At 42.2% G+C, this 25,349-nt stretch overlaps 2 protein-coding genes across 2 annotated transcripts; both read right to left on the reverse strand.

Annotated features, from left to right (window-relative positions):
* Positions 1-2,026: 2,026 nt before the first annotated feature.
* ASCL3 (achaete-scute family bHLH transcription factor 3) lies at positions 2,027-3,536 on the reverse strand. The gene has a single exon (XM_058421231.1). It carries the CDS (start codon positions 2,806-2,808, stop codon positions 2,284-2,286), a length of 525 nt encoding a protein of 174 aa, XP_058277214.1. The 5' UTR covers positions 2,809-3,536; the 3' UTR covers positions 2,027-2,283.
* A 3,319-nt stretch (positions 3,537-6,855) lies between these two features.
* On the reverse strand, positions 6,856-15,330 carry TMEM9B (TMEM9 domain family member B). The gene is made up of 5 exons (XM_040067342.2): positions 15,196-15,330; positions 13,396-13,487; positions 11,659-11,767; positions 10,683-10,817; positions 6,856-8,017 (listed from the first exon to the last, which is right to left on the reverse strand). The coding sequence occupies exons 1-5, from the start codon at positions 15,268-15,270 to the stop codon at positions 7,862-7,864; spliced, it is 567 nt and encodes a 188-aa protein (XP_039923276.1). The 5' UTR covers positions 15,271-15,330; the 3' UTR covers positions 6,856-7,861.
* Between the last annotated feature and the right edge of the window lie 10,019 nt (positions 15,331-25,349).

The following is a 25,349-nucleotide window of genomic DNA, read 5'->3' on the forward strand; positions in this document are numbered from 1 at the left end:
AAATTTGCATGGAAATTCAACAACCTATAAAATTTAAGTACCTAATTTATTTTACAAAATGCAGTTTAAGCTTTCATGTTTAGATGATATTTTGTCTCTTAGATAAGAAATATGATCTTTTTAATGGAGACTCCCAGATAGATACATAATTTCAGAAAACTAGCACAGTAAACTCAGCAAGAAGACTAGATTAACTGCTGCAAATTTCATATTTAAGTCAGAAAATCAGCACAATATATCCACTTATTTCACGATTGCATGAACTCCTGTTATAAACCAAAACAAGATGGAATCAGTAATACTTTGCAAAGAAAAGCAAGTATCACTTCCACATTAAAGCACATTTTAACACCATTCAGCTCCGAGTAGGGACTCCTGTTTCTACACAGAACAGTGCATTGACAAAGGCAATCATGCTGCTTTTTCTGGATAACTCCAAGTACTTTGGCACAGCAGTATTTTAGACTTACCAGCTATTGGCAACAATACACCCGGTCCATTTGGATTTAGTCTGAATGCAGAAATCTCACCTTTTAGGCTGTTGGACACAGGGAGCCTTTTGCTGCCAGTTGCTATGGAGGTTGCCACAGCTCTTACTCCCAGGACTGAACATCCTGACCTTACTGGTTAAAACTCAGCAGAACGTGACTTCGGAGAGGACCATTTGACTGCCACACATTTGCTCAAGTTTCAACTCCCCATGGATTTACCACACTGAAGGGGCAGGGAAGGCATTTTAAGAGAGCTCAGTGTCCTCTAGGCTCCTGCCTATGATTGCAGGACAGAAAACAGCATCAAAGTTACAGTTCAAATTAAGGAAAATGTTAAAAAGCTTACCACCACAGGGTGTGACAAATAATTGTTTGAAATGTGCACAGAAAGGTTGAAGCTGAGACAACCCAAGGTCAAATCACTTTACAACTTTCTCCTTTCACAGTAAGGGGGGGGAATTAATGAATTCTACCCCTCTCCTACAAAGTGCCTATCAAAAATATGTCATATTATAATGCAGAAATCTACCTGTTAATCTCCGCTGAGGTCTCAAATTTCCACATCCTCCTTAAAAGAAAGACAAGAGTTGCCATTTGTTGATTTTTTTTGGTTGGTTGGTTTCGTGTGCGGGTTCTTTTGGGGGGGGAGGAGGTGCTTGGAATACCTTTTTTGGCACGTATCAATGCACTGTTATAAAAACAATGTAACAGGGTGGGATGGCTGCAGTTAGGGAGAAGGATACATCACTTGGGAAGTCTGTAACCAGTTTTTTGTACATTCTACTGCACTACAAGAGCTCATGATGTCAGCAGAATTATTTAGTATGACTCCCTTACACAGAGTAAATGTTAAGACACTTTATCAGTTATAAGCTAAACTCTCTTAATCATCTTCACATAGTTCTATTTTATAATACTGAATTGAAACCATCAGCAGTACAGAGGAACAGACTGGGAGGCTGGGGAATCCCACTCCAAACTTCAACCATCATCTGTCAAAGTCCCAAAAAATTTCAATTGCAGGATTATTTTTATGCCAATGGACAAAACCTTGCCAACCCTCTTTACACTGCGTATTATGTAGGCAGTTCTAGTAATTTTTAAAGGCTCTGACATCTGTACAAGAATCCAATTTTCAACAGAAATTATGCAATGTCAAAAGTTTTCAGTGTGATTAAAATATTCACTAATAAGAAAATGATGGAACAGCACTCACAAAACTTCATGCTCTTCCTATGTTCAGTAACTATGCTTCAGAGAGCTCCTATCCTACCCTATTTTTTCTCCATTTTAAAGTAAATGATCCTTTCTTTTGACATCTAACAACACTCCTTGGAACCTTTAAAAAGGTATTTTAAAAGAAACACTGGCAATTAGACTGAATATTTTAAGGAAGTGCATGTGAGAATAAACCAATAACATTACAGAAAATCAGAAGAATCTCAGTCCCATAAGCAGAAAGATTTTATTTTAAAGCATGCAGGTTGTGATGATACATACAGTTACTTCACACATATAAGGTGTTACATTTTTAGCTTGGTGACAAATTTAGGAATGCGCTCTGATTTTCATGAATTAACTTAGGTCATTCAGCTGAGATTTTCCCCGTTGTCTTTCTCATATCTAAGTGTAGTTACTGTCTGCAACGTTAAAGCTCTTGTGTGGGCTGATAGTGACGTGTGCCACGATCTGCTCCTAAGAAGTGCCAGGAACACACACGTCATTAACATAGTGGCTACTGCATTCCCAGACAGGATACCTTTGCCTGGCTTTGGAACACTTCAGATTGTCTTCAAAACCTGGGTTTGTTAGTGGCTTTAGGTGCCTGGTTTGGCTCCGTGACACCTTTTCCTGCCACCACTGAGTCAGTGCACAGCACAGACTGTAGGTACCTGATGTATTTGATAGCAGCACGGAGGGTCTCCACTTTGCTGAGCCGTTTCTCCAAGTATTCCTTGGGCAGGTGATGCCTCAGCTTGGCATAGCCTTCATTGACACACTTAACACGCTGCCTTTCCCTCTCATTCCTCTTCCTGATGAAAGCTGACCCATAGGAGTACTCACTTTTGTGGAAACTGGAATGGGGCATTTGGTAAGGAAAGGGGCAGGGCTCACTGTAGAAGGTCTCTGTGATGAGATGCTCCGACACGAACGGAAGGAATGACAAATCTTCGGACAAAGGGACCTGGTTTGGTGTTTCTGGATACACATGAAACGTGACCAGGGGGTCCGCACAGAAAGGCCTTGCCAGCTGTATGTGCTGAGCCTCAGCACAGGTGAGGTTACAGTAGCTTTTGCCATCCATCAGGTTCTGCATTCAGCCTGGAAACACATAATTACAGAATATTTTGAACATCTCACACTAAACAGTATAAAAAACTCACCTGGACTTGCCAACACTTGGCCTTGCTGACATTTCCCAGAAGAGATTTTTTTAAAATGCATTTGTGACATTTCAGAGTGATGTTGGAAGATCAGGTAGAACAAGACATCCCATTTGAAAATGCGGTGCAAGTCAGTCACACTGATCAAATCAGTACACAAGAGATATCAATATAAAGCCACTAAAGTTTCCTAAAGGAAAGAGCAAACAGTCTCCTTTCACCTCAGCTTTAGAAATTAAGAGACTTTCCCTACATGTGTTCTACATAGGTCTAGCTCATCTAGCTTGCTCCAAATCCACTAAAACTTATACAACTACAGACAACAAATAAAGCAGGCAAACATCTGAGGCATTCTCTCTACTCCCTTCCTCTCCCCGAAAAAAACTAAATCTACAATTCCAGTAAAAGACTCCCTATTCATACCAAAGAGCCTTCAAAACCAAATCTTTTTTCTCTCTATTCACTTGATGCTGCATTCAATATAACATCTTAACAAAATGGAAAACTTGGGCAGAGAATAGATCTCAATCTTAATTCCACATCTGTCAGGTACCACATCCACTCATATAAAGATTTACAAGAAGTTTAGAGAGACAAGAGAATTTCTACTATATCTAACATCTCCTTGGGTCCTCACATCCCTTCTCCACTCACTTGCAGATTAAACACAGACATGAGATACTAAAAACAATACTACTGCTAGAGGGTTATGAAATAAACAATTTATTAAGGAAAAATGCATGTCCTAGTAATACAAAGAGGGGATGGCACACAGTTGCTGGGGCCCTGCTGGAAACCTTTAAGTCAGACTGGCCTACCCTCATCCCCTCTCTTCAGAGCAGCATTACAGCAGGTGTAACTACTCAAATCACCCTGATACATTTATTACACAGATACTTTTGCAGGGGTTTTTAAGAAGCTGCATTATAGTCCCTTCCCAATATCATTATTCAAAGAGCTAAACATCAGCCTAAGTGCTGAGAGTGTAATGACTATTAGCCAATAACTTCTTTAACTGGTTATTTGAAATAACCAGTTAATTTTTAAAGAATCACTGTGAGCCACCCTCACAGATTGCAAACAATACTTGCCTACACAGAATTGATCCAAAAATGTTCTTACTCACCATCCACACATTGCAGTCCAAAGCACTTAGGTTCTATTGCATCCTCTAAAATGGAAACCACACCTGAACATTAAACTAGGTTACTAGAAACTGCTGGATTCCATACTCACAGAAATATGGCAAAGCCTCAAATGTTCCAATCACAGTTCCATAACACAAATCCTTCACCAGGATATGGGGATAATGTAATGTTTTCTAATGACTTCATATCTGCCACATTTATACAGAGAATATTTACTTGGTATGGACCTGTTCTCACAACATACTCTATGAAAATGCCTCTGTATGCAGAGCTGTCTCTTTTTCTAATGCATGTAGATTTCACAACAGAAATCCTATGAGTGAAGAATTAATTTATACCTGTTAGGCACGAGTGGGAGTCCCATGCATCTTAAACAGGTACTTCTGTAGGTAGGCTAAAAGCATGAACACACATCCATAATCACATTAATACACATGCAAAAAATTCAGAGGTGAATATACACTCCTCATAAAATGAAAATAGCACACAGTCAACTTTCCCTTTTCTACTTATACATCCTTATTGCCTAAAAACTTTCTGCTACTAACAGCTTAAAAACACTGAGGAAGAAAAGTCTGCTACATAACACGCAAAAAAAACCCAACAAAAACACCACATCACACCATCACTCCCGAGCAAGAAAGCAAAACCAATACAACTGCTCAAAAAGAGATACTTGCACTATTTGTTGCTTCGTACTGACACTTGTGCTGTGCAACAATGTTACACAAAACTGTTAACTGCTGCCTCAACACCTGCACAAAGTGCAAAAAGCAAGTGCTAGGGATGTTTTGCTGTTAGACTAGACTCACCAACCTTCAGATGAAAGTAAAATCCAAGGAAACAAGACGTGCTGTCTTAAAAGTGATGAATACCTGAAAATATCTGAATGATATTAGGAAAAAAAATAAGTAAATGTTCCATTTTTCATACACCTTATTAAATAAACAGATCACATTAAACAGTATTCATTAAAAAGCTATGAAAACCCTTAGTAAAATGCTGGTAGAAATGATTTACAAGAACATTGATATTCAGTGAAGATCTGTGGCTAGATACAGCAACATGCAAGTCTCTTACCTGGATTATGTAGCTTGTTCCACTGAGTCAATGACTGTTGCAATTTATAGTCAATTGACAACATGCAAAGTAGCTTACAGTTAGATCTGCTCATTTCTGGTTGGGCTTTTCCACCCACACCACAGCTATGATGGCAACAAAACTTGGCATTAAGGGCTAGAAATTTTGAAACTGCTACTGAACACATCCAGATCATCTGAAAAAGTAATCAGGAATGTGGTTTGTTCACTTCCTGTTTGCCTTCTGTTGCAGACTACTACATTATAGTAAAGAAAATACAAAGCAGTATTTTCATTTATTGGCTTTTTGTACTCTAATGTCTAAATATAACAACTGGCTAGAATTTAGGTAAATATTCACCATCAAGGCATAAGCAAACTGATTTCCACAGCTTCATTTTAAACAGAGAGAAACAGCATTTATTTAGAAAATTGTGATGGATTTCTCTCCACTACAGGTGAGGACACATATTATTAGTCAGCTTAATGCCTTTAAATTTAATCATTATACCTCTAATTTTGGGGAATTCTTTTAGTGTTGAGTGTAACATCATATAAAAGGGGAACATATATAAGAGAAGATTTGAGAACAGTGAGCCAACAGTAGCAACACAAGTTTTGCTTTAAAAGAGAAACAGTATGGAATCTATAATGCAATGTATACATGTACATGGATGCTACACACATCTGTATACAGCTGTCCAATTGTACAGGTGCAAGAAAATAGGACACATCTTCAAAATTCCCACATTTTACAGGATTGACACTTAAGACTATCTCATGGTTTGGCCATTCTACCAATCAAAGTATAACCATGCAAAAAAATCCAAACCCAAACCAGTTTAGCTTAAAACTGTAAGACACTGATATTAGAAATACTTTTACTAGCAGAAGATGTACATACATTCAGTCCTGCTTCTTGTGTCTGTCATCCATCAAGGAAAGAAAACTTCACCTTCTGCTGCCCCTGTGTGGGGCCACAGTGCTGTATCCAACATCCCCCTTCCCACACCAGCTTCAGGCCCCACAGGAAAGGCAACCACAACATAGAACTCCCAGGACTGGTAGACAGGGAGATATTCAACAATCAAGGTAACCACAAACAGGTTGCATTCTTTTTCTTTAGCACACCCTAAGTACATCAGTGTCATAACCAGTAACCAAACAGCACCAAGTGAACTACTTCCCACTCATCAGGGCAATGTTGAACACAAAAACCGAACCCAAGCCTGAATTTATTTTTCTTGACCTATCAATCCTTGCACAACCTTTTTTTTTTTTTTTTTTTTTTTTTTTTTTTTTTTTTTTTTTTTTTTTTAATTTAAAGCAAGAATCCTGTGGATCCACCAATTCACCACCTGCTTTAAGTCACTCCAGGTTAACTCAGTTTTGGAAGTCTGCAAGACTGACATGAAAACAAAGCTTAGTATCTGTCTGTCCCTGAGGCATGGACTAAGCAAGCCAAAGCTGCCCCCAGAAACAGAGTATTCCTCCATGTACCACCTCCTTCCACACCGGAATCGAAAACTGTCACACAACAATGCAACTACACTGTGCAATATGCACAGCTACATCTGAGTCAGGGATTAAAAACTTCTTTCAACTAACAATTTGATGTGCCTTTCTTTACCTAATCACTGAACAAGCACATATTTCTACTCTGAAGCATTTTTAGAGGTGCACTTTCATAGATGGAATTTACATGCAGCATAATGAGGGAGAAAAATGATGACAAACTGATAATGCTGATCCGTTTTTTCAAAAATCAGTTTTATCTTTAATTGTTACATTCCAAAGGGGATATATGAAAGTTAGTCATCTAGCAACTGTATAACCCCTGAAAAGAGATGAGTACACAGTCACAGATAAAAAAAAATACACCTAACTCCCAAGATGACAGGTGCTAGATAAAGTATGTGCCTTACACCATCAATCCAGACAAATGCAGGAAGATTATTTTAATAAATATTTCATCATATACTAACTCCTGAGACTTTACCCATGAAAAGAAAGGGAAAGATTTTTTAAGAGCTATCATATATCTATAATATATTAAGCTATTAAAGCAAATAGAACAAAATGTCAACACTGTCTTGAATGTGCACTGCATTTGAATTTATCTACATCACAGTACTTGAAATATGCAGCTCCAGGAGTCAGTGTCCACTTATGTTTTGCCTTAAATCTGCAGACAGCACTTGCCATACAAGCATCTTTAAAGTACGAGTGCAAGAAACCAAATGATGAACACAGCCAGCAAGGTTTCATTCTGAGACCAAAACTACACTTCAAGACTTTGATTTCCAGTACCAAGCATCAATCAGCAGAAAATCCAAGTATATTTACAAAAGGTCTTTACATAAAGTGATTAGTGAGTTGTAAGTAATTATTGTGTTCCCAGGTACTCTTTAACCACATAAATAGTAAAGAGAAATACATAGTTAAAAACCACCATAAAGTCTCAACTGTAAATAATGTACCACAGCGGCAACCCAAGGTATCTTAGGGTTTGTTTTCTTTTCAGTTTTGTAAGTAAAAGCCATTTGAAAGCGTAAAGATTTAAGGTTTCGGTTAACTAATCTGTTTAAATTGCTTCCACTCTAGTACATTCCTTCAAAGTTCAAATACTTGCTTAATTTGTTTTTTTTAATCAATAACAAATCATTTAAGAAAACTCTTCTGAATTGGCAGGATCAGGAAGACTTCTGTCAGCTCTTTCCACCAGTCCACAAGCCTGGAGTTCCTTCCCTGAGCCCCACTTAGCTCAGCACCACGTGACGGTCAAAGACAGACTTGCGCTGCTCCTGGACCTGGAGCTTCCAGCGCTGCTGGGCGTACTCCACTTTGTTCAGCACGTTGGCGCGGCTCCGCGAACGGGCCAGCACGTCGTGGGCGTTTGCAAAAGGCTGGTGGTCCTGGAACGGCAAAAAGGCACGGTTACTCCTCAGAAGTTCCAGCTACGAGTCTTTTGTGTTGTTACGTTCCACGGGATGGGGGGGTTGGGTTGGCTTTGTGGGTTTTTTAAGGTAAATGAGATGTTCCAACAAGCTGGTCAGTAACAATGACCAAGCAAGTTTTTGAATGGTTGGAACTGTACTTCAACAGTTTCTCATTCACAGGAACTTCCACAAATTTCCCAAACAGACCACACTTCATTGTACCGTCAATTACCCGCTGCCCAGAGACACCGAGGTGAGCTGCAGGATCAGATCCACAGTCTTGCATCCATTTGCAGCACAGAGCAGACCCATCGCTGTGGTGAACGCACTTCACAACTGAATTAGGGGCAGCTCCCTGCCAGCTCCTGGCCATTTCCTGCCAGGCAGCTCAGGATGTTCACACACAGCTTCTATATCAAACCAACACACTCCGATGTTTACCAAACTAAGCCTATTGTGCTGAGCTGTCTGAAAGCACAGTGTCAATACAGCTGTGACAGAGCTCAACAAGAACCGAGGGCTTGTTTAATGTTTACTCTATTTTCTAACAGTACCTGCAAGGCTCTGTTTTCTGCTAGCAAATATGGCCAAGTTATAAACAGTAAGAGCTGGAACTGAATTTATTTGGCTATTAAACTCTCTGGACATTGTCACGCTGCTAAAGCTACATCAGATATAAAATGCATAATGAAAAATAACATAAATACGTCCTATATTAAATAACCGTCTTTTTGTATCCCTACATTTTACGTTCTTTTTTTTTCCAGACACTTTTGAAGGTATTTACATTAATGGATACTTTATTTGCGATATGACTGTGTAGAGCAGCTCAATGACAACTGTCAGCTGTACATAGATTATCATTAATGGTACCTATTGAAATGATTGCTGTAAGTCCCAAAGACACAATGAGCATTAAAAAAAAAATGCTCATAGAGAACAAGAGACAATCCCTGACCAAAAGAGCTATCAACTCACTACAAAAAGTAAAACAATTGGATATACCTAGAATGGGCATTTAACAGGAGACAGGTCACTTCATTCACAAGGGAAAAAAAATCGTAATAGCAACACATGGTTTGCTACTATAAAACACATAGTGGGAGAACACTGGGCAGTCCAGATGGTACTGACCTTCCTGACAAACAAGAGTCTCAGCTCCAAGGCTAGATACTCAATTTCTACGTAGACAAAAAGGGGGGAAAGGAATTTAAGAGGAAAGAGGACTACAGAAGTGGCATACATTCATCAGTTGCCACTGTCACCAATAGGCAACAAAGAAGAGTGAACAAGATGCCTTGAAATTCAGCCACAAAAGCCATGGACATGGTATTTTTGAAGCGTGACAAGAATATCTCAAGAACTTGCAAGAGGGAAGGCAAGAATGGAGATACCTTATAAGGAACCTTAAATTATGTTGTGTTCACAGAACAGCAAAACATAACACTGGTTAAGATGGATCCAGACTTTGAGGTCAATTCATTCCACAGTTAACCTGAACTCTGCCATAGGACTTATTTCACTTCTTCCACATACAATCAAAAGACTAACTCACATTTAGAGGCATAAAGATAATTTATCTAAGTTATAAGTTTTTCTGAGATATAGCATACAGCACAAGCTCAATTCAAGCAGGAGCTGCCCAATTTGCTGTAAGAATGTACACAAAGGAAGAATCATTCAAATACTTCATTTAAAAAAAAAAAAACAAAAACCAAAAAAAAACTAACAACAACAACAAAACCCCTCAATCCAAAATCCTCCTTGAGGTGACTGGAAAAATCTTACATTGCCAATACAAAGGCAGTTGAAACATGTCTACATGTAATACACAGGGAAGTTCAGAAACAGTGGGACAATCATCAGCCATCTGCACTTAAAAAGGTGTTTCTGTTTGCTAAGAAGATAATTAAGTATTCAAAATTAAGCATTTTCCCAGAGAGTAGTTTTTATCAGCTATGATAAAAGGTGTATCATATCAGGTTTTATCAGCACCTTGATTTTGTAACAAAAATACGTGACTGTTACCCAGTGCTAGAGACTGGAAAGGCCAGTAATGACAGGAAACTGTGTCACTGCTGGACTACTTCCCTTCTCCCCAAAAAAAGCTCTTCTGATCTGTTGGTATATACTGGCACATTTTGATTTCTGGCTGTAATACCAAGAAATTATTTCAACATCCATCACTATTCTGCTTCATTATAGCAATTTCTTCTTGAAGTTCTAACATCAAGAAACTCAAACTGGAACAATAGAAGATGCAACACCCATACTTTCTTTCTGTAGAGAGCAATCAAAGCAGTAAGCACTACCCACAAAAATGATCACTTGCAAGACCGAATCATTAACTCTTAAATATAGTCCTGTATATTCTTACCTCCATTCCTAGACTGTTTCTTCTCTGTGAAAACAATCTTAGAGCTGTATAACTGAAGCAGTTCTCAACTTACTACTTTCCAGCCCAGTGAAAAAAGAGAGAGGGGCTTCACAGAAGTCATCACACACCTTTCTTTTCCTCTCGCAGCAGGAAAAGCATCTACACTGCCTGGCAAAAAAAGCTGCCCACCCCAAATCATTATTTATCAACCAACCACCCCAATCTTTACGCTAACCAAGCGCACAAACACTCTGGTGAACTCACTCCAATGTCTTCATCGCTTTGTATGAGCTGTGAATGTCCAAGGAGACGTCTCTTCAGGATAGGTTCCACCAGGGTAAGGTACACCATGTACAGAAGAAGTAGGCCCAAAATGGACAGGTATATGATGATTGTCACCTAGATAATGCAAGCACAGTTTATGCCAAGATTGTTACATTTCCCCCCTAGTCTCACAACAGGCAGCAAGGACCAAAAGATGAGCACAGGTGAAGTTTGATCTTTGGTAGTGTCACCAGATGATTTAAAACCCAGAAAGAAAGGAAAACTAACAAATTACAACATGTTATTAGAAGGCTTTAGAGCAGCTTGAAACAGTGAGACCTTGCAAAGAATCTTAAAACAATTCAGTGTTATAACTCTCACTTCCATCAAGGCAACTGTTCAGCCTGGCCATTAAACAGGTGACAAATCTGGGACACCACCCAATGACCTCCCATTGTCTAGCACAGACCTGCATTCAGTCACCAAGCAAAACGGGAAGGCAAAACACCAAACTTCTAAAATCCCAAAATAAAGAAGTCTGTGTTGTCAAAAACCAAAAGACATACTGCAGTCTATTTACAGCAGTTCAGGCCTCAATGCCTCTAATGGGACAAGAATGTGAAGAGCACAGAAAACATCAGTTAGAACCAACATGGATAAAGAAAATTTATAGTAAGAAAGTAAGGCAGCTGTGTAATAATAATAAAGAAAACAAAGCCCAAAGCTTGACAAAATGTCTTAGAATACTCTGAATTTTAGTAAGGTGTAAAGTTTGATCTTAAAAGTAGAGATCTTTTGGGTTCATTTCTTCAGCTAAGGTTTGGTGCTACTGTTACTGCTCAAGATTGTGAACAACTATTACAAAAAAGTTACTGCCTTAGAACAGTTTTCCCTTTAAAAACAGCATTTCCCTAATAGACATATTTACCAAACCGTTGAAGTCTTTAATATATGCCAACAGAATTACATTGCTTACCTTAATTGTGACTGAGCTTCTCTCCTCATATTTGCACTCACAACGTAAACAATAAGCTTCTACATCAGGTCCAGGGACAGGCATAGGCTCCACCACATGGAGACAATCACTGAGGAAACACAGAAACTGCCCAGTCAGTTTTGAGCTGGCTTTAGCTGGGCTGTTCCACTCTGAGCTCACTTAACTTCAGTTGTTCTAAACTGCAGGTACAAATAAATCACTATGCCACAGTTTTGTCACTTAAACGAGAAATTCAGCTACTGACAAGCTGCACCACAAGTTTTCCAGTGAAAGTATTAAAGCTGTTAGCAGAACAAGTCCAAGGATATGAATCCAGCACAAATGCATCATTTGACACTGACATCATGGATAAAAGTAAACTTCAGCTACTAATTTCACTTCTTTCTTCAGCATGCTCAAAAGAGCCTTATTCCATCCTTTCACTGTCTGAAGGGAGATTAGCCTCTCTTTGACATTCATGAACTGAATTTCTTTTTTTCTTGTCATCACAAGGTACAGACATTGGGAAATAAAAAAGGAAGTCAGATGGGCTGTTCCTCTAAGCAGCCAGACAGTGAATAAAGAGCATTCAGCTTTCAGCAAAAGTATTTGACTTAAAAGATTACCAAATATAAGTCAGTCCCCTGTGGAAAAGTGTGGTTGACAACATTACAGGCACTTGATAGCACAGCATTAAAATCCAGCTGCCATGAGACAACTGCTCCCAACAATAACTTACGTAATGTTGGTCTTTCTGCTGACTCAGGTTGTTTTTCAGAATTCAGACCCCAGGGTCTCTGCAGAGCACTGACAGAACCAGAATCCTGTTTCACCTTTCTCCTGGTTACCTCAGTGTTGGTACAGTCAGCAGCAGGTAGTGAAACAAAAGTCCTGAAGTGAAAGCAGCAGCCTGGGACTCAACACTTTACTGGGCTAAATTACAGTGTTGCAAACACTCAGCCAGGCACCAGCTCATCACTTCTGTTTTCTCTGTACTTCTTCATAGCTGCAACTGCTGAGTGCCACCACACAGCCTCTGGAGAGGAGTGGAAGGCGTATTTTTCTCATTTATGTGAAAGGAGAACTACATTTCCCCTGTGGAAGAATGCAGCATTCAAGCTACAACAACCAAAAATACATGCCAGGTACAATCTGTGCAATTGCTGTTCCTACGACTGAAAGCTTGCATCAATGCACTGCCCAAGTACTGCAGAAATCTTGTACGTTGGTTAACTACAGTAGTAAGTCTGTTACTGAGAATAAAAGAAATATTAATATCAGCATTTGTCCTCTCCAAGTTGCTAGAAAGAGCAAAATCTACTGGAACCTCACAAAACTCCAGAAACAACAGCTCCTAAATGATGGGATGGTTTTCAAGAGTAGAGCAAACAAAGACAATAGTCCCAAGTTCTAGTTCCAGGTTTATACTCCCTTGCCTTTACACCATTTCAAGTCACTGGATTCAAAATACACAACTTTCCTCCTTTCTATTACTTCCAAGTCTAAATAAACAATTAAACATGCAAGCAAACCAAAACAGAAGACAGGGCAAAAACTACAGGGTTTAAGCCTTGTCTCTTGCTAGAGCTGAACTCCGGAGTACTTCTGAAAGAAAAGCTCCAGTAAGTTATGGAAATGCTGTTTTGTCCCGGCACCACCATAGGAGATTCATCCATAATCACTACAGAACAAATCTTTAAGATTTATTATAATTTTGTAAGTGCCACACACACTCACCAGTCTTTCTGTGAAACATTCTTGTTGTAAATATGGCCTGAATGGTCCTTGTAAGGAGGACAGATGCATTTACACCGGACATCCTCAGAATTCTATAAGTGAAGTAAACAACAGGCTTTATTGTTATCATTTATACTATCAGGGATATTCTTCACATAAGACTTCAAATACTTAACACAAATTACTTGCAAGTATGTTTGAACAGTCTTACTCAGGACTTCCTACAAGTTTAAGAACAACCTTTGAGAATTACTAAGCGAGCAGAGCAATCTTTGAAGTAACACTACTGTTTGAGATAGAAACACATTCTTGAGGGAAAAAATGGAGTTTAAGCTCATTCCTCTTTCTAAGAAAAACCACACATGCAGAAATTGCTGATGTTGATTACTCAACTATTCAGCTTAGGAGAACAGCTGCTTAACAGATACAGTGATGATCTTAAAAAGAATGAAAGAATTCTAAGCTTATTTTAGCAAATAATAAGAGACAAAGGATAAATGTGGCTTATCTGAAGTTCAAGGCAATTTCTAGTGGCATTACAAAAGAATGTGTGAATAAGTAGTGGTAATGAACTTCTACACTGAACAGCCAAGTCAGAGTAACACAGACTGGGCACAGGTCAGTTGTAAAACCCTGACTGCATTAGCACAGAACCATAGCAAGGTTTGGGCTGGAAGGCACCTTAAAGATTATCCAGGTCAAATTCCACTGCCACAGGCAGGACATCTTCCACTAGACTAGGTTGCCCAAAGCCCCATCTAAGCTAGCATGGAACACTGCCAGGGTCAGGGCATATACAGCTTCCCTGGGCAACATGTGCCAGTACCTCACCACTCTCATAGAGAAGGCTTTCTTCCTGATATCCAATCTACACCTACCCTCTTTCAGTGTAAAACTTTGTCCTGACACTACACGCACATGTAATCAATTCTTCTCTGTCTCTCTTACAGATTTCAGGTACTGGGAGGATTTCAGGTACTGCAATTAGGTCACCCCGAAGCCTCCTCTTCTCCAGACTAAATAAACAATCCCAGTTCCCTCAGCCTTTCCTCACAGGAGAGGTGCTCCACCCCTGAAATCACTCTCATGGCCTCCTCTGGATTTGCTCAAACAGCTCCATGTCCTTCCTGTGCTGGGTGCAGCACTGCAGGGGTGTCTCAGGGGAGCAATGTAAATACACCCCACGTACTACAGACTGTACACCAAACCGCTGCTGCTCTCGCCACAGAGAAGTCAAAACACTGATTACCATTAAAAAGAAGAAAGTTCAGACGTATTTGGAGAAAATTCGAACGCGGGTACTCTGACTGTAGAAGACATCACGTCCTCTGCCCGGCACAGAAAACTACGGTAAGAGCCCCAAATATTAACCCAGCAAGGCCAAGAACAGAGCGCCTGCACTCAGCGCAGGCGAGGCCGGACAGCGACCAGCGGCGGGCCCAGCGCTCAGCCCGCCCCAGCCCCGGCAGCCTCGGGAACAGCAGCTCCATCTCCACCGTAGTTCTGTGCGACGGTGTCCCCGGGCGCCACGGTAAAGCGACATCAACGGCTACGAGCTTAAGGGGAGCGCATGAACCGGGGCTAGCGCCGAGGCTGCGCCACCGGGCCCCGCTTCTCCGCCGAGCGGGGCAGGGCAGCGCCTGAAATCCCAGGCTCCGGCCTTCCCCTACAGCCGGCCGGGACAGCAGTGGAGCCGGGAAGGCGGAACGACCCGCGGGAACCGAACGCCCGGCGGGGGCGGCGGACGGAGGGAGGGCCGAGTACCGGGAGCACCACCGTGACCCCTCCCGCTCCGCTCACCTTGGCCTCCGTGCCCAGCCCCGCCAGTGCGGCCAGCAGCAGCAGCGAGCAGAGGCGCGCCCCCCGGGCCGCCATGTCGAGCCCCGCCGCTCTGCGGCCGCTTCACCGCCGTTTGTCGCCGCTGGGCCGCCGCCGGGCCCCCGCCGCCATCACTTCCGCCTGCCGCCGCCCTCACGTGGGGCGCCGTCCGCTCGTGGTGGATTCCCTGCGGGAACGGCGGCGCCGCACGATGGTTCCGGGGCGCGGGGCGGCCGGCGCAAAAATATTCCTGGAATCGTGGAATCATCAGGAAGAGACTCCCAAAATCATCCAGTCCAACCACCGATCCAGCACTGTAACCGTTAGACCACATCATCCAGCGGCAGATCCAGAAACCCCTTGAACATCTCTAGGGATTGTGACTCCACCACCACCTTGGGCACCTTCTTCCAATGCCTGACTATGATGACAGCGAAAAAAATTTCCTAGTATCTAATCTGAATATCCCCTGTCTCGTCTTAAGGTCATTTCTTCCAGTCCTCTCACTGCAAGCACGGCGGAAGAGAACAGCCCCCACCTCACCGTGCCCTCCTTTCAGGCAGGTGTACAGAGTGATGAGGTCTCCCCTGAGCCTCCTCCGGGCCAAACAAACGCATCTCCTTCAGCCACTCCTCATAAGATGTATTTTATAAGCCTTTCTGGAGCCTTTTTACCCTCCTCTGGACACACTTTAATATCAACACATCCTTTTTTAAAGAGAGGTAAGGCTGACTGGCCTGTAGTTCCCCCAATCTTGGCCTTATTGGAACAGGTTAGAAGTGATTATTAGTGCCACTCTAAATGAGGTGTGTGAGCAGCATATAATCCAGGTTTTACACATATGAGCACACAGTTATATAATCCTTCATGCATTTTATAGACAGCTGTTTCTCTGAGAAGGCATCACTAAAATCCGGCAATGTTCCTCATTTGTCATGTGATTAATTATTTCCACCCGAGAGCTGTGTTCACCTTCGTGCAGAGGGCAGCCAGCCTTGGGGAGAAGCAGCATTTCCAGCTGTGGTCCCTAAGATGCGTCAGATTAAGCAATCTGTGAGTCTCCCCTATTTGTGTAAGCGCCCCAAACCCATCCAACACTGCCAAGGCTGGGCCCAGCCTGTCCCTGGCACAACAGCCACTGCTGAATAAGGGTTTGAGCCCAGCTCAGGCTCATCTCAGCTCCTCTGACACCGCACAGAGGAGCAGCAGTCAGTGTGACTCAGCCCGTTTACTCCTTCTCCTCCTTTCCATACCTTCTGTCTTTTTTGCAGCCATTCCTGTACCAGAAGGGAACCTAGACGAAAAGTGGAGAGGGACTTTACAAGAGCAGGTAGTGACAGGACAAGGGGAATGGCTTCAGACTGAGAGTAGGTTTGGACGAGATATTAGGAAGAAATTCTTTACTGTGAAGATGTTGAGAGACTGGCAGAGGTTTCTCAGAGAAGCTGTGGATGTGCCATTCTTGCCAGTGTTCAAGGCCACGTTGGATGAAGCTCTGAGCAGCCTTGTCTAGTGGAAGGTGTCCCTTCCCATGGCAGTGGCATTGGAAATAGGAGGGTCTTTAAGGTCCCTTCCAACCAAAAACATTCTACAATTCCATGGTTCTCTGTTAAACTCCCAAGTAAAAAAACTGTACATGGCCAAAAGCTGCTGTTTCCCCTCTCTGTCCCCAGCCCCCCCCTTGCTGGCTGTAATTTCATAATCCTTTAGATTCAGTAGACTTTTCAACTCTGCTCTTCACTCCTTCCTAATACAATAGGTTGTGTAATACTAGCAGTGCATCAGACATCATGGGAAAGGAGCTTGAGTTACTATGGAAACACAAAGCACCTTTATTAAAAATTCAGGGAAAATTGCCAGCAGACTTTAATGAGCGTACATCAGGTTTCAGCCTTAGACAAACAATTTGTCCACTTAATGACTGTATCTGCAATGGAAGTGTTTTGAAGCATGAAGGTGGCTCTGCGTCTTCCTCACCACCCACAGCTGTAGTCTACGATGGGCAGATTGACTGCTGAGTTAAAAACATGATGAATCTTTAGAAAAACACACATTACATTTTGAGCTGAAGTAAATAATATGCAGTTTCAGAGGCATCACTGCCTTTGGAAGAGTATGGTGTAGGAAAAGAGAGCCTGATAAACTAATTTTTTTAACCCATTCAGAGAGTTCTGATACACAGGTAAAACATGTGCTCTTATTCAGGTGGCTGGAACAGCCTTTGGGACCTTCAAGCCCAGTCTTGGGACTTCCTCAAAGCCAGGAACACAAAAATAAATAAATAAATAAACAAATAAAATTTAAAAAATAAATAAATAAGGAAATTGTAAGACACAGGCTCTTGGTGCTGCAGGAGGTAAAGATTACTTCATCCATAAGATCAGTCCATTCTTCCCTTAGAAAACAGTAATAAGTGATTAGGTAAGCAAAGCTCCTGGATGAATTATTAAGAAAAGAACTCTGGGAGTTTCTGTCTTAATATTTAGATTTTTTTTCAGTTTTGTTTCAATTCAGCTTTTAATGTATTTGTCAGCACACCAGTATCAGAAGCAATACTGTTAAACTACAGTTTTTCAAAAGGGGGAAAGACAGCTAAAAAATGTATACAAATTTGTTTTTAAGGAAATTATTAAATGACTGCCATGACTATAATTGCTTTTCAGCTTGCTAATCTTCCAGAAGGGCTAAAGATGTGTTTCATCTTCAAGAGCGCTCTCACTGGATTATCAGCAGAACCTGAGCTTTAGTGGCAGCATGCTGCTCCCTGCACTGCTAACTCTGTCCTTGCTGGGCCAATCCTCAGCTCAAGCTAATGGAGCTGAGCTCTCTCATCTAGGTTGCTTTTTAAAAATAACATACACCCTGCTTTAAATGCAAGATTTGTCTGAGGGTTGTAACTATGCACTGGCCTCTCTAAGCTAAACCTCGCACTTTGCTGTCAGTGTGCTGTGTTGAATTATGTGTTTTCCAATTTTGTAGTTGCTCTCAGGTTTGTCTCCATTATCAGTACACACTAAGTGCCCCCAAGAGCTGCTGGCAGTGTCTTTGTCGTTCAAAGGCTCTGCCTCTGAGGCCGTGGGGAGGGAGCAGCCCTGGTCCCCCCTGACCATGGAGGGGTGAGCAGGGGTACATCCCCCTGAGCTACTGCGGCACAGCCTGAGCCAGGCTTCTGGGAACAAGAACCAAGGCTGTGCAACGAAGACACAGCACAGGCTGTATCTCTAAGCACTGGGCAGGGTAGCTGCTCCAGGGCCACGCCTTTCCTGCTCAGTCATTTTACAAAAATAGCTTATAAAGAGCTTTATATTTCCAGGCATTGTATGTGCAGAGCGAGCTTCTGCATTGCCTTTCTGTTGCAGGAGCCTTCTCAAAGTCTCCTGTAGCCAACTGTGCACTAAGCTGTGCCTCTGCTCCTCCTTACTGTGCTGCTCTGATTCACATGTGAATATGAGTCTTTTAAAAGCTTTTCTCTGCGAAGTACCTTTATGTTCTGTGGTTGTTACACTGAACTCTGCTGTGCTGTGTCAAACAATTGGCACAGGGCTGCTTCACACGCTGCAGCTTGAACTGTCACGGGGTGGATATTCCTCAGGGCAGGTCGGGAGAGATGTTATTTACCATAATTTAAACCATCCACATTATGATTATTTTTACTAATGCAAATTACCATCTTTTTATGTCACTTTAGCCTATTCACATTCAGAACTTGTCTGCTTCTCTTTGTTTTCCCAGCTGAGAAAATCTTTTCATTATCAACAATGATATTAAAAAAAAATCTGAGGGGATTATGTAAATAAGTGATTGAATCAGCACTTCTGCACTTATTGCCAACATGAAAGTCGTGTGACATTTGCACAGAAGAAAAACAAAATAAATGCAGATTCTTTTTTTGTCTATTCCCTACGTTCAGTTAAAAATTATAATTATGGCAGCACTTCTTGTTATAGCAACCTTTACTTAGCAAAGAAACGTAGGAAGAGATTAATTACAATGTCAGTTGCTCTAGGCTAATGAGAAATTCTCCTCTCAGCAGATTGGTCATCAGGATCCATCAGAATAAGTTCTGTCTCTGGTATTTCATCCCTTCAAATAAACAGCACAGTTTTGTCTCATGAATTTCTGTTTGGGGCCAAAACCCCAATGGCTCAATTCCGGTCTAGGTGCTATTCTGGCCTTGTGGTCTTTGATCTCTGGAGAATACAAAGAGAAATCAATGCCAGTGGGCTGGATGGGGTACAGGGTTTAACAATAAAAGCAAGCTCTCCAAATCTGGTTCATCTCAGGGACCCATTACATTACAGTAATGCAATGTAATGGCTCGTGGCTTCCTTCCATAACCGAGGCATTATTTTGCAACCTGCCATCCGGAGTTACATAAAGCCTTTCAGCAGAAATGCATGCATATGGAAAGGGCAAGCTGGGCAAACTGTTTACTTCTGTATTTCTATATCTGTATTGATATTTATGATATGAAGCGAATGGAGGGAAGTGCTGAAAGAGCCGTGCATTTATTTTATCTTTCTGTCTCAGTGAATCTATTCCTGACTTTTCTGCAGGCTGTAAGAGTTCAAGGTCCCTCTCTCCTAATGCAAGGTCAGTCAGAGCTCTCATACACTGCAGCAGCTGAGTCCCCACATCACATACATGGGGAGCATGCCCTGTTCTCCATATGGTTTCAATTCATGACATTCAATTCATGCTCTTATCATTGCAATTCCTGCTGCACATCCCTTCCTTCAGCAAAGGACACATGCTGCAAATATAAGGAACAGCAGCTTATTGGTGAGATGGGCTTCAGCTCTTTAACCATGATCCCTAAGTCCACAACGCTGGCTTCATCCCTTGCAGCATGAAGAACAGCTTCTGCATTTTTTTGTTTAATCTAAAACTTATAAATAGCTTCTGCCAGCCCTGACCCAGCAAGACCTCAGATGCCCTGCATGTATTGCTCAAGGGGGAGACAAAGTCAGTGCTGCTCCACACACTTTGCGGCTCCTTGTTCTACCCCAGAGAGCTTTTGCTAGCAGCACAGAGGCAAACATGCCCAAAAAGGAGCCACAGTTTCCTCCCCATACAGAGTAATCTACAAGGATTACTCTAATGCATTCATGCTTCCTGTTTTATACTCAAAGGGATCAGCACTAGAACGAAAGTCACTATGAATCCAGAATGTGCTTTACCCAGTGCCAGCCATTTCATTCCAGTCTTTGCTACAGCCTGCACGGAAACATCATAGCTAGGGAGAGAGAGGTTAAAGGCAAGGTAAGATTATGTTTATGACACAACTCCAAGAGTTTTTGTGGCAAAGTTTATCATTACTTTCCTCAAACTTGTTACCAAGCAGAGAGGTTTCCAATGACCTCAACAAGCAAACTGGGAACCCCTCCATGCATTGGCTCTATTTGTTTCCCTTGCCTGCTATTTTGGTCACTTTTCCAAAGCACATATCAAGCAAGCCCTGGATGGCTGCGGGCCCCTCATTCACACTTCAGTGTGAATAGGAAATGAGGAGTGTTCACTCAGCATCTTGCTGACCTGGGTCAGCAGCAGCAATGCCTGCTCTAATTAGGAGATCTTCACTTTGCCAGCAGACCTGGGCAAAGCAAAATGAAAGCTTGGAGGCAATGAATTGAATTTTGCTCTTTTTTCTGTTAGCATTTTCAGCTTTTGTCAGATATTTTCTTACCTTTTTCATTTAATTCTAGTTCCACTGGTGTCTGTGGCGCAACACTAACAGTATTCTTTTTCTATCAGATACATATTCCTAATAATTGAAAGAGCAGGAATCTCTGTATTCTTCTTTATCCAGGAAACAACCACTCACTACCACTGTTTGTCCCTAGCAGCCACAGTATCCCACAAGGTATTCCTTACAAAGAAAATCCCAACAATTCCACATACATAGAGCTACACAGAGAAAGTAAGCTGCGTTCAAAGACAGCATCGTGCAAGGTGAGTCCCGTCGTTCTGATGACCACAAATATCGACACTATGGCAATATTTTATATTCTGAGCTTGCCCACCGTGGCGTTGTACTCGCTGACCTAGATCAGCCCTTTGTCTGCTGCCATTAACCATTATGGGTGCCAGATTCACCCGCGGTTAAAAAGTGCACAAACACGGCATAAAGTCCTCCACTCAGATCAGGAGTGACACCACTTTTACACAAAGGGAGATTCTGGCCTTTGCATTTCGTTCAGCTTCAATCTCTGCTAGAGACACCCGAGAGCTGGCTCTGCCAGTGCTGCAAACAGCACCGATTTTGTGCCGCCGCGCTGCCGGCGCTTCTGCGGAGGATGCAGAGCAGCATTGCCCTACTTGCTCTGTTCCCATGACAACACGCTGCAGAGCAGCTCCTGCGAGCTTCCCCCTGACTGCCTCATCGCACCTGACAGCATGCCCGGGCTCCGACCTTCAACACATACAACGCCTCCTCCTTTAATTACCAGAAAGCCTTTTCCAAGGAAGAAAGATCGGTTTGAAATAGAGGTGTTTTGATCGTCAGGGCAGAAGTATTAAGCTCTCCAGCGCCCAGACACGGGGAGAATGGCTGAGTTTGGTTTGCCATTCATGCTGTATGCTGCTCCTCAGTAATGTAATCGGGAATGACTTACGGGTTGGCTCTAGGATTGTATTGTTTTCTTCATTGGTGCTGCTTCTCCTCGTTTGCTGAAGTGAATTAATATCTAATAGCGCTTCAAGTAACTCCTGATTTCATGTAGTAGATGTCAAATAGTTGCTTGGACTAATGTTCTAGAGAAAACGCTTTTCTTGAGGGTGAGCCTTGTGCTGCCAGTCCTTCAAAAGCTGTATGCCTCCTGGCATTCCTTGAGCAAAGCCTTTAGACTGATCAAGGGAGCAATTCTTCAGGCAAAATGAGCAGGAGCAGATGAGAAATATGGAGCACAAAGATGAGTGTTGAGGGTATTGAAGCTGGCTGGCAGCAGAAAAAAAGTAGGATAAGTTTTCCTGCCTACCAGTCCAGTGTAATGCTATAGTGAGGTAGAGGGTGATTTTTAAATTTTTTTTTTAAACTGTTTCCTGTATAGATTCTAAGTTTTTTATATGTAGACTGAGAGCTCAGTCTGTGGCTTTGGCTGTACCACTCCCAATTGCTCGGTGCTTGCTTCAATGGGTGCATGTTTTCATCTGGCTAGGAGGGATCCAAAATTAGGCTTGATAGCCAAAAAATGGCTGAGATCCTTACTAGGACTCATCAAAGGATGTGCAAAAGGACTCCTCCAGGACTACCTGTAGCAGGATTTTTGGAGACAGACACAGAGAAGATTGACAGTGCTGGGACAGTTCCGTTGTTTTAGCACTGTCAAGGACGTTGAGCCTGAGAACCAGGACACTGAGCCTGAGAACCAGCTTTTTCCCTCAACAAAGTGTAAACAGGTAACTGCAAAGGAATGCTTATGCAGATAACACTAGCCAATAGCGAGTAGTAAAATGCCGTGTGAACAGCTTATGCACAAGAATGATATATGTATATAAGAACCCTGTGTACCCTCAATAAATGGAGCATTCGCCATCACTTCTGTGAAGAAGGTGTTTGACTCTGGCTGTTCCCCATGTTTTTGTTTTGTTTTCATTTTGTTTTTCTTTCTTTTCAAAAATCACCTTCAACTACTTGACTGGGAGGAGCTTGCGGCTGAATGCTGATGTGGTTCTCTCCTTTCTGACACATGAACAGCTCTGTGACTGGGAAGTTCTCTGTGCTGGCATGACCATGGCCTTGCCCAGGACAGGTTTTGTGAGGTGTAAGTGACAGGGGCTTCTTGCACTGCACCTGAGGATGGTAACAGGCCCATAGGTGACCGCACATAACCCATCCTGGCCACTTGCCTCACCAGCAGCAGCTGAACTCACTGGGCCATGGCTGCAGAATTTTGCAGCACAGCAAAGACTCAAAATAAAATCCACTGCAAAAGCCAGTTGCCCTGGCAGACAGAAAGCATTCTGTGGGTTATTGAATTCAGGATGTCCACTGGAAGGCTGTTCATTCTGCTGCTGGGTGACCACAACATATTTATTTTGATTTGTTCCATTGTCGGTGTTGTCCAGCCCAAGCATTTCTGTGACCTCAGCACCAGCCTGCAAAGTACCTTCCATTTAACTCAATTACTGGCTATTCCATTTTATTTGATCTAAGCCTTAAAGACCAAATCACGTGTTCTGCAAATTACACAATGTCCATCCTTAACTTGGACGGCTTCAAGCAGGTGCTGAGGAGCAATTAGATCACTCTCTGTAGAAGCTGCTATTTAACTAAGAAAGAAAAGACAACTCTAAATAAGACAGATGCAGAGAGAGCTCAAAGATTGCTCACACTGATAATGGAAATTAACCAAACATCATTAGCAGTCTCCAGAGAGTTCAGTACATCATGTGCTTCTGAGATGTGCTTCTGGTTGTTCTCTGCCTGACAAGAGCACCCACTTCCCTCAGCTTAAAGGCAGAAAAGATATTTGTTACATCAATTAAAAGATTAAAATTTGGGGCCTTTTCCAGAGAGTGCTGGGTAGCTTTCTTTTGAAAGCCATTTAGATCAGTCTGGGACTTAGTGTAGTGAGCAGCCAGGATCTCTGGGGAGGTCAATAAATGCATGCAGGTGATTCCACTAAATACACAGCCTTGCTTTTCCTCTCCTGGAGTGGGACTTACCTGGAGACACTCCATTCTGAGCAGTGCTGTCTGGGAGGCTGCTTCTACACCTAAATGAAGCTTTTATGGGAGTTGTCCGGAGAGTTGGTTACTAATACCAGTCTCCTAAGGATTATTTTAGCACAGTTAATTCTACTAAAACCTCATGTCCTTTTGCCATCCTGCCTCTCCTTTTTGTTTCCCTAATTCTGCCCTCGTTGTCCAAGTTGCCCTAATTTTTAACTCATCAGCCTCAAAAGCTAGACACTGAGTCCATTCCATTCGTATTGTCTTTAACACACTGGACCCCTGGTTAGAGCTTCTGAGCTTTACAACAACTGAGTGTTTCATTTGGGATTTGTGTTTGTCCTTTAGACCTGGTTGTTTACCCACCACCACCACTTACGTTTATAGTTTCATATTGTGGGAATTATGGGGAAGATGAGTAGCTGACCTTGCTGGTCAAAGATGTGTCAGTTCAGGCTTAAAAATAAAGAGAAAAGCATCTAATCTAAAAGAGTGAAAGAAGCTCAAGGTTTGTCTTTGCACATGAGCACGTAGTGATGTAGGAGACCTGCAGCCCTCCCACAAACCAGTCTTAAGGTTGGTGCATGTTGTCCCTTCACACTCATACAGAGTTCTGAGAGCTTCTCTCCTGAAACTGGACCTTGGGGATTGGCCCTTGGCATTGACCCGCCGACCTCCCTGCAAATGTGGCAGTTCACAGTGCCAGGGATGGGGCTGTGCCTTTGCTGAGGCTGCATTACTTACCTGTGACCCCCAGGAACAAACAAGACATATTTTTCTCCTAAAGCAGTAAGAGGTATATCTAGATCACCTTAACTTGATTTGGGACTGCAGAGAGTGAAAGGGCAAAGAGGACAGCTGATGTGGGCTCACTGTAATCAGTGTCTTCTAATACAATTTTTGAATGAGAGCATCCTATTAATTCCCTGTGTATAGGCTACAATGATTCATTATGCTAGAACTTTCCCAAGAGGCTTTTTTTGCAGCTCCCACTGTGCTCAGTTGCTCTCTGGATAGGTACAGGTGAACACAGTAGGCACTTTCTAGCTTTTGGAACAAGGACCATGAGAGAGATGTCCCCAATTGAGACATGTCTCAGCCCTCACAGCTAAACCTGGGATCTTCCCTCTACTCACTACTTCATTGGAAGTCACTGAACAGGACATTGGAAGGTGGTTCCTGACCTTAATATCACAGCATAGGAAACAGCAGGAGGAAGGAAGCAAATACCAGGCAGAAGTTTTCTTGCAAAAAAACGTAGTCTTGGAGCAAATTTAACCAGGAGAATGTTAAGCTGTAAATGCCAAGTTAATTAGTCTTCATGCGCAATTTGTTTTTAAAAATACTCTGTTGTCTCCTGAAGGAACGAGAGCCCATTTCCCCTTCTGTTAGCCTTAAAAGTAAATCTGAAAAATGCCATTGAAGTCTAAACCAAGAAGCATCACGATGTTTTCAGCAGCGAA

Source organism: Hirundo rustica, chromosome 6 (assembly GCF_015227805.2).
Source record: "Hirundo rustica isolate bHirRus1 chromosome 6, bHirRus1.pri.v3, whole genome shotgun sequence".
Taxonomy (NCBI): domain Eukaryota; kingdom Metazoa; phylum Chordata; class Aves; order Passeriformes; family Hirundinidae; genus Hirundo; species Hirundo rustica.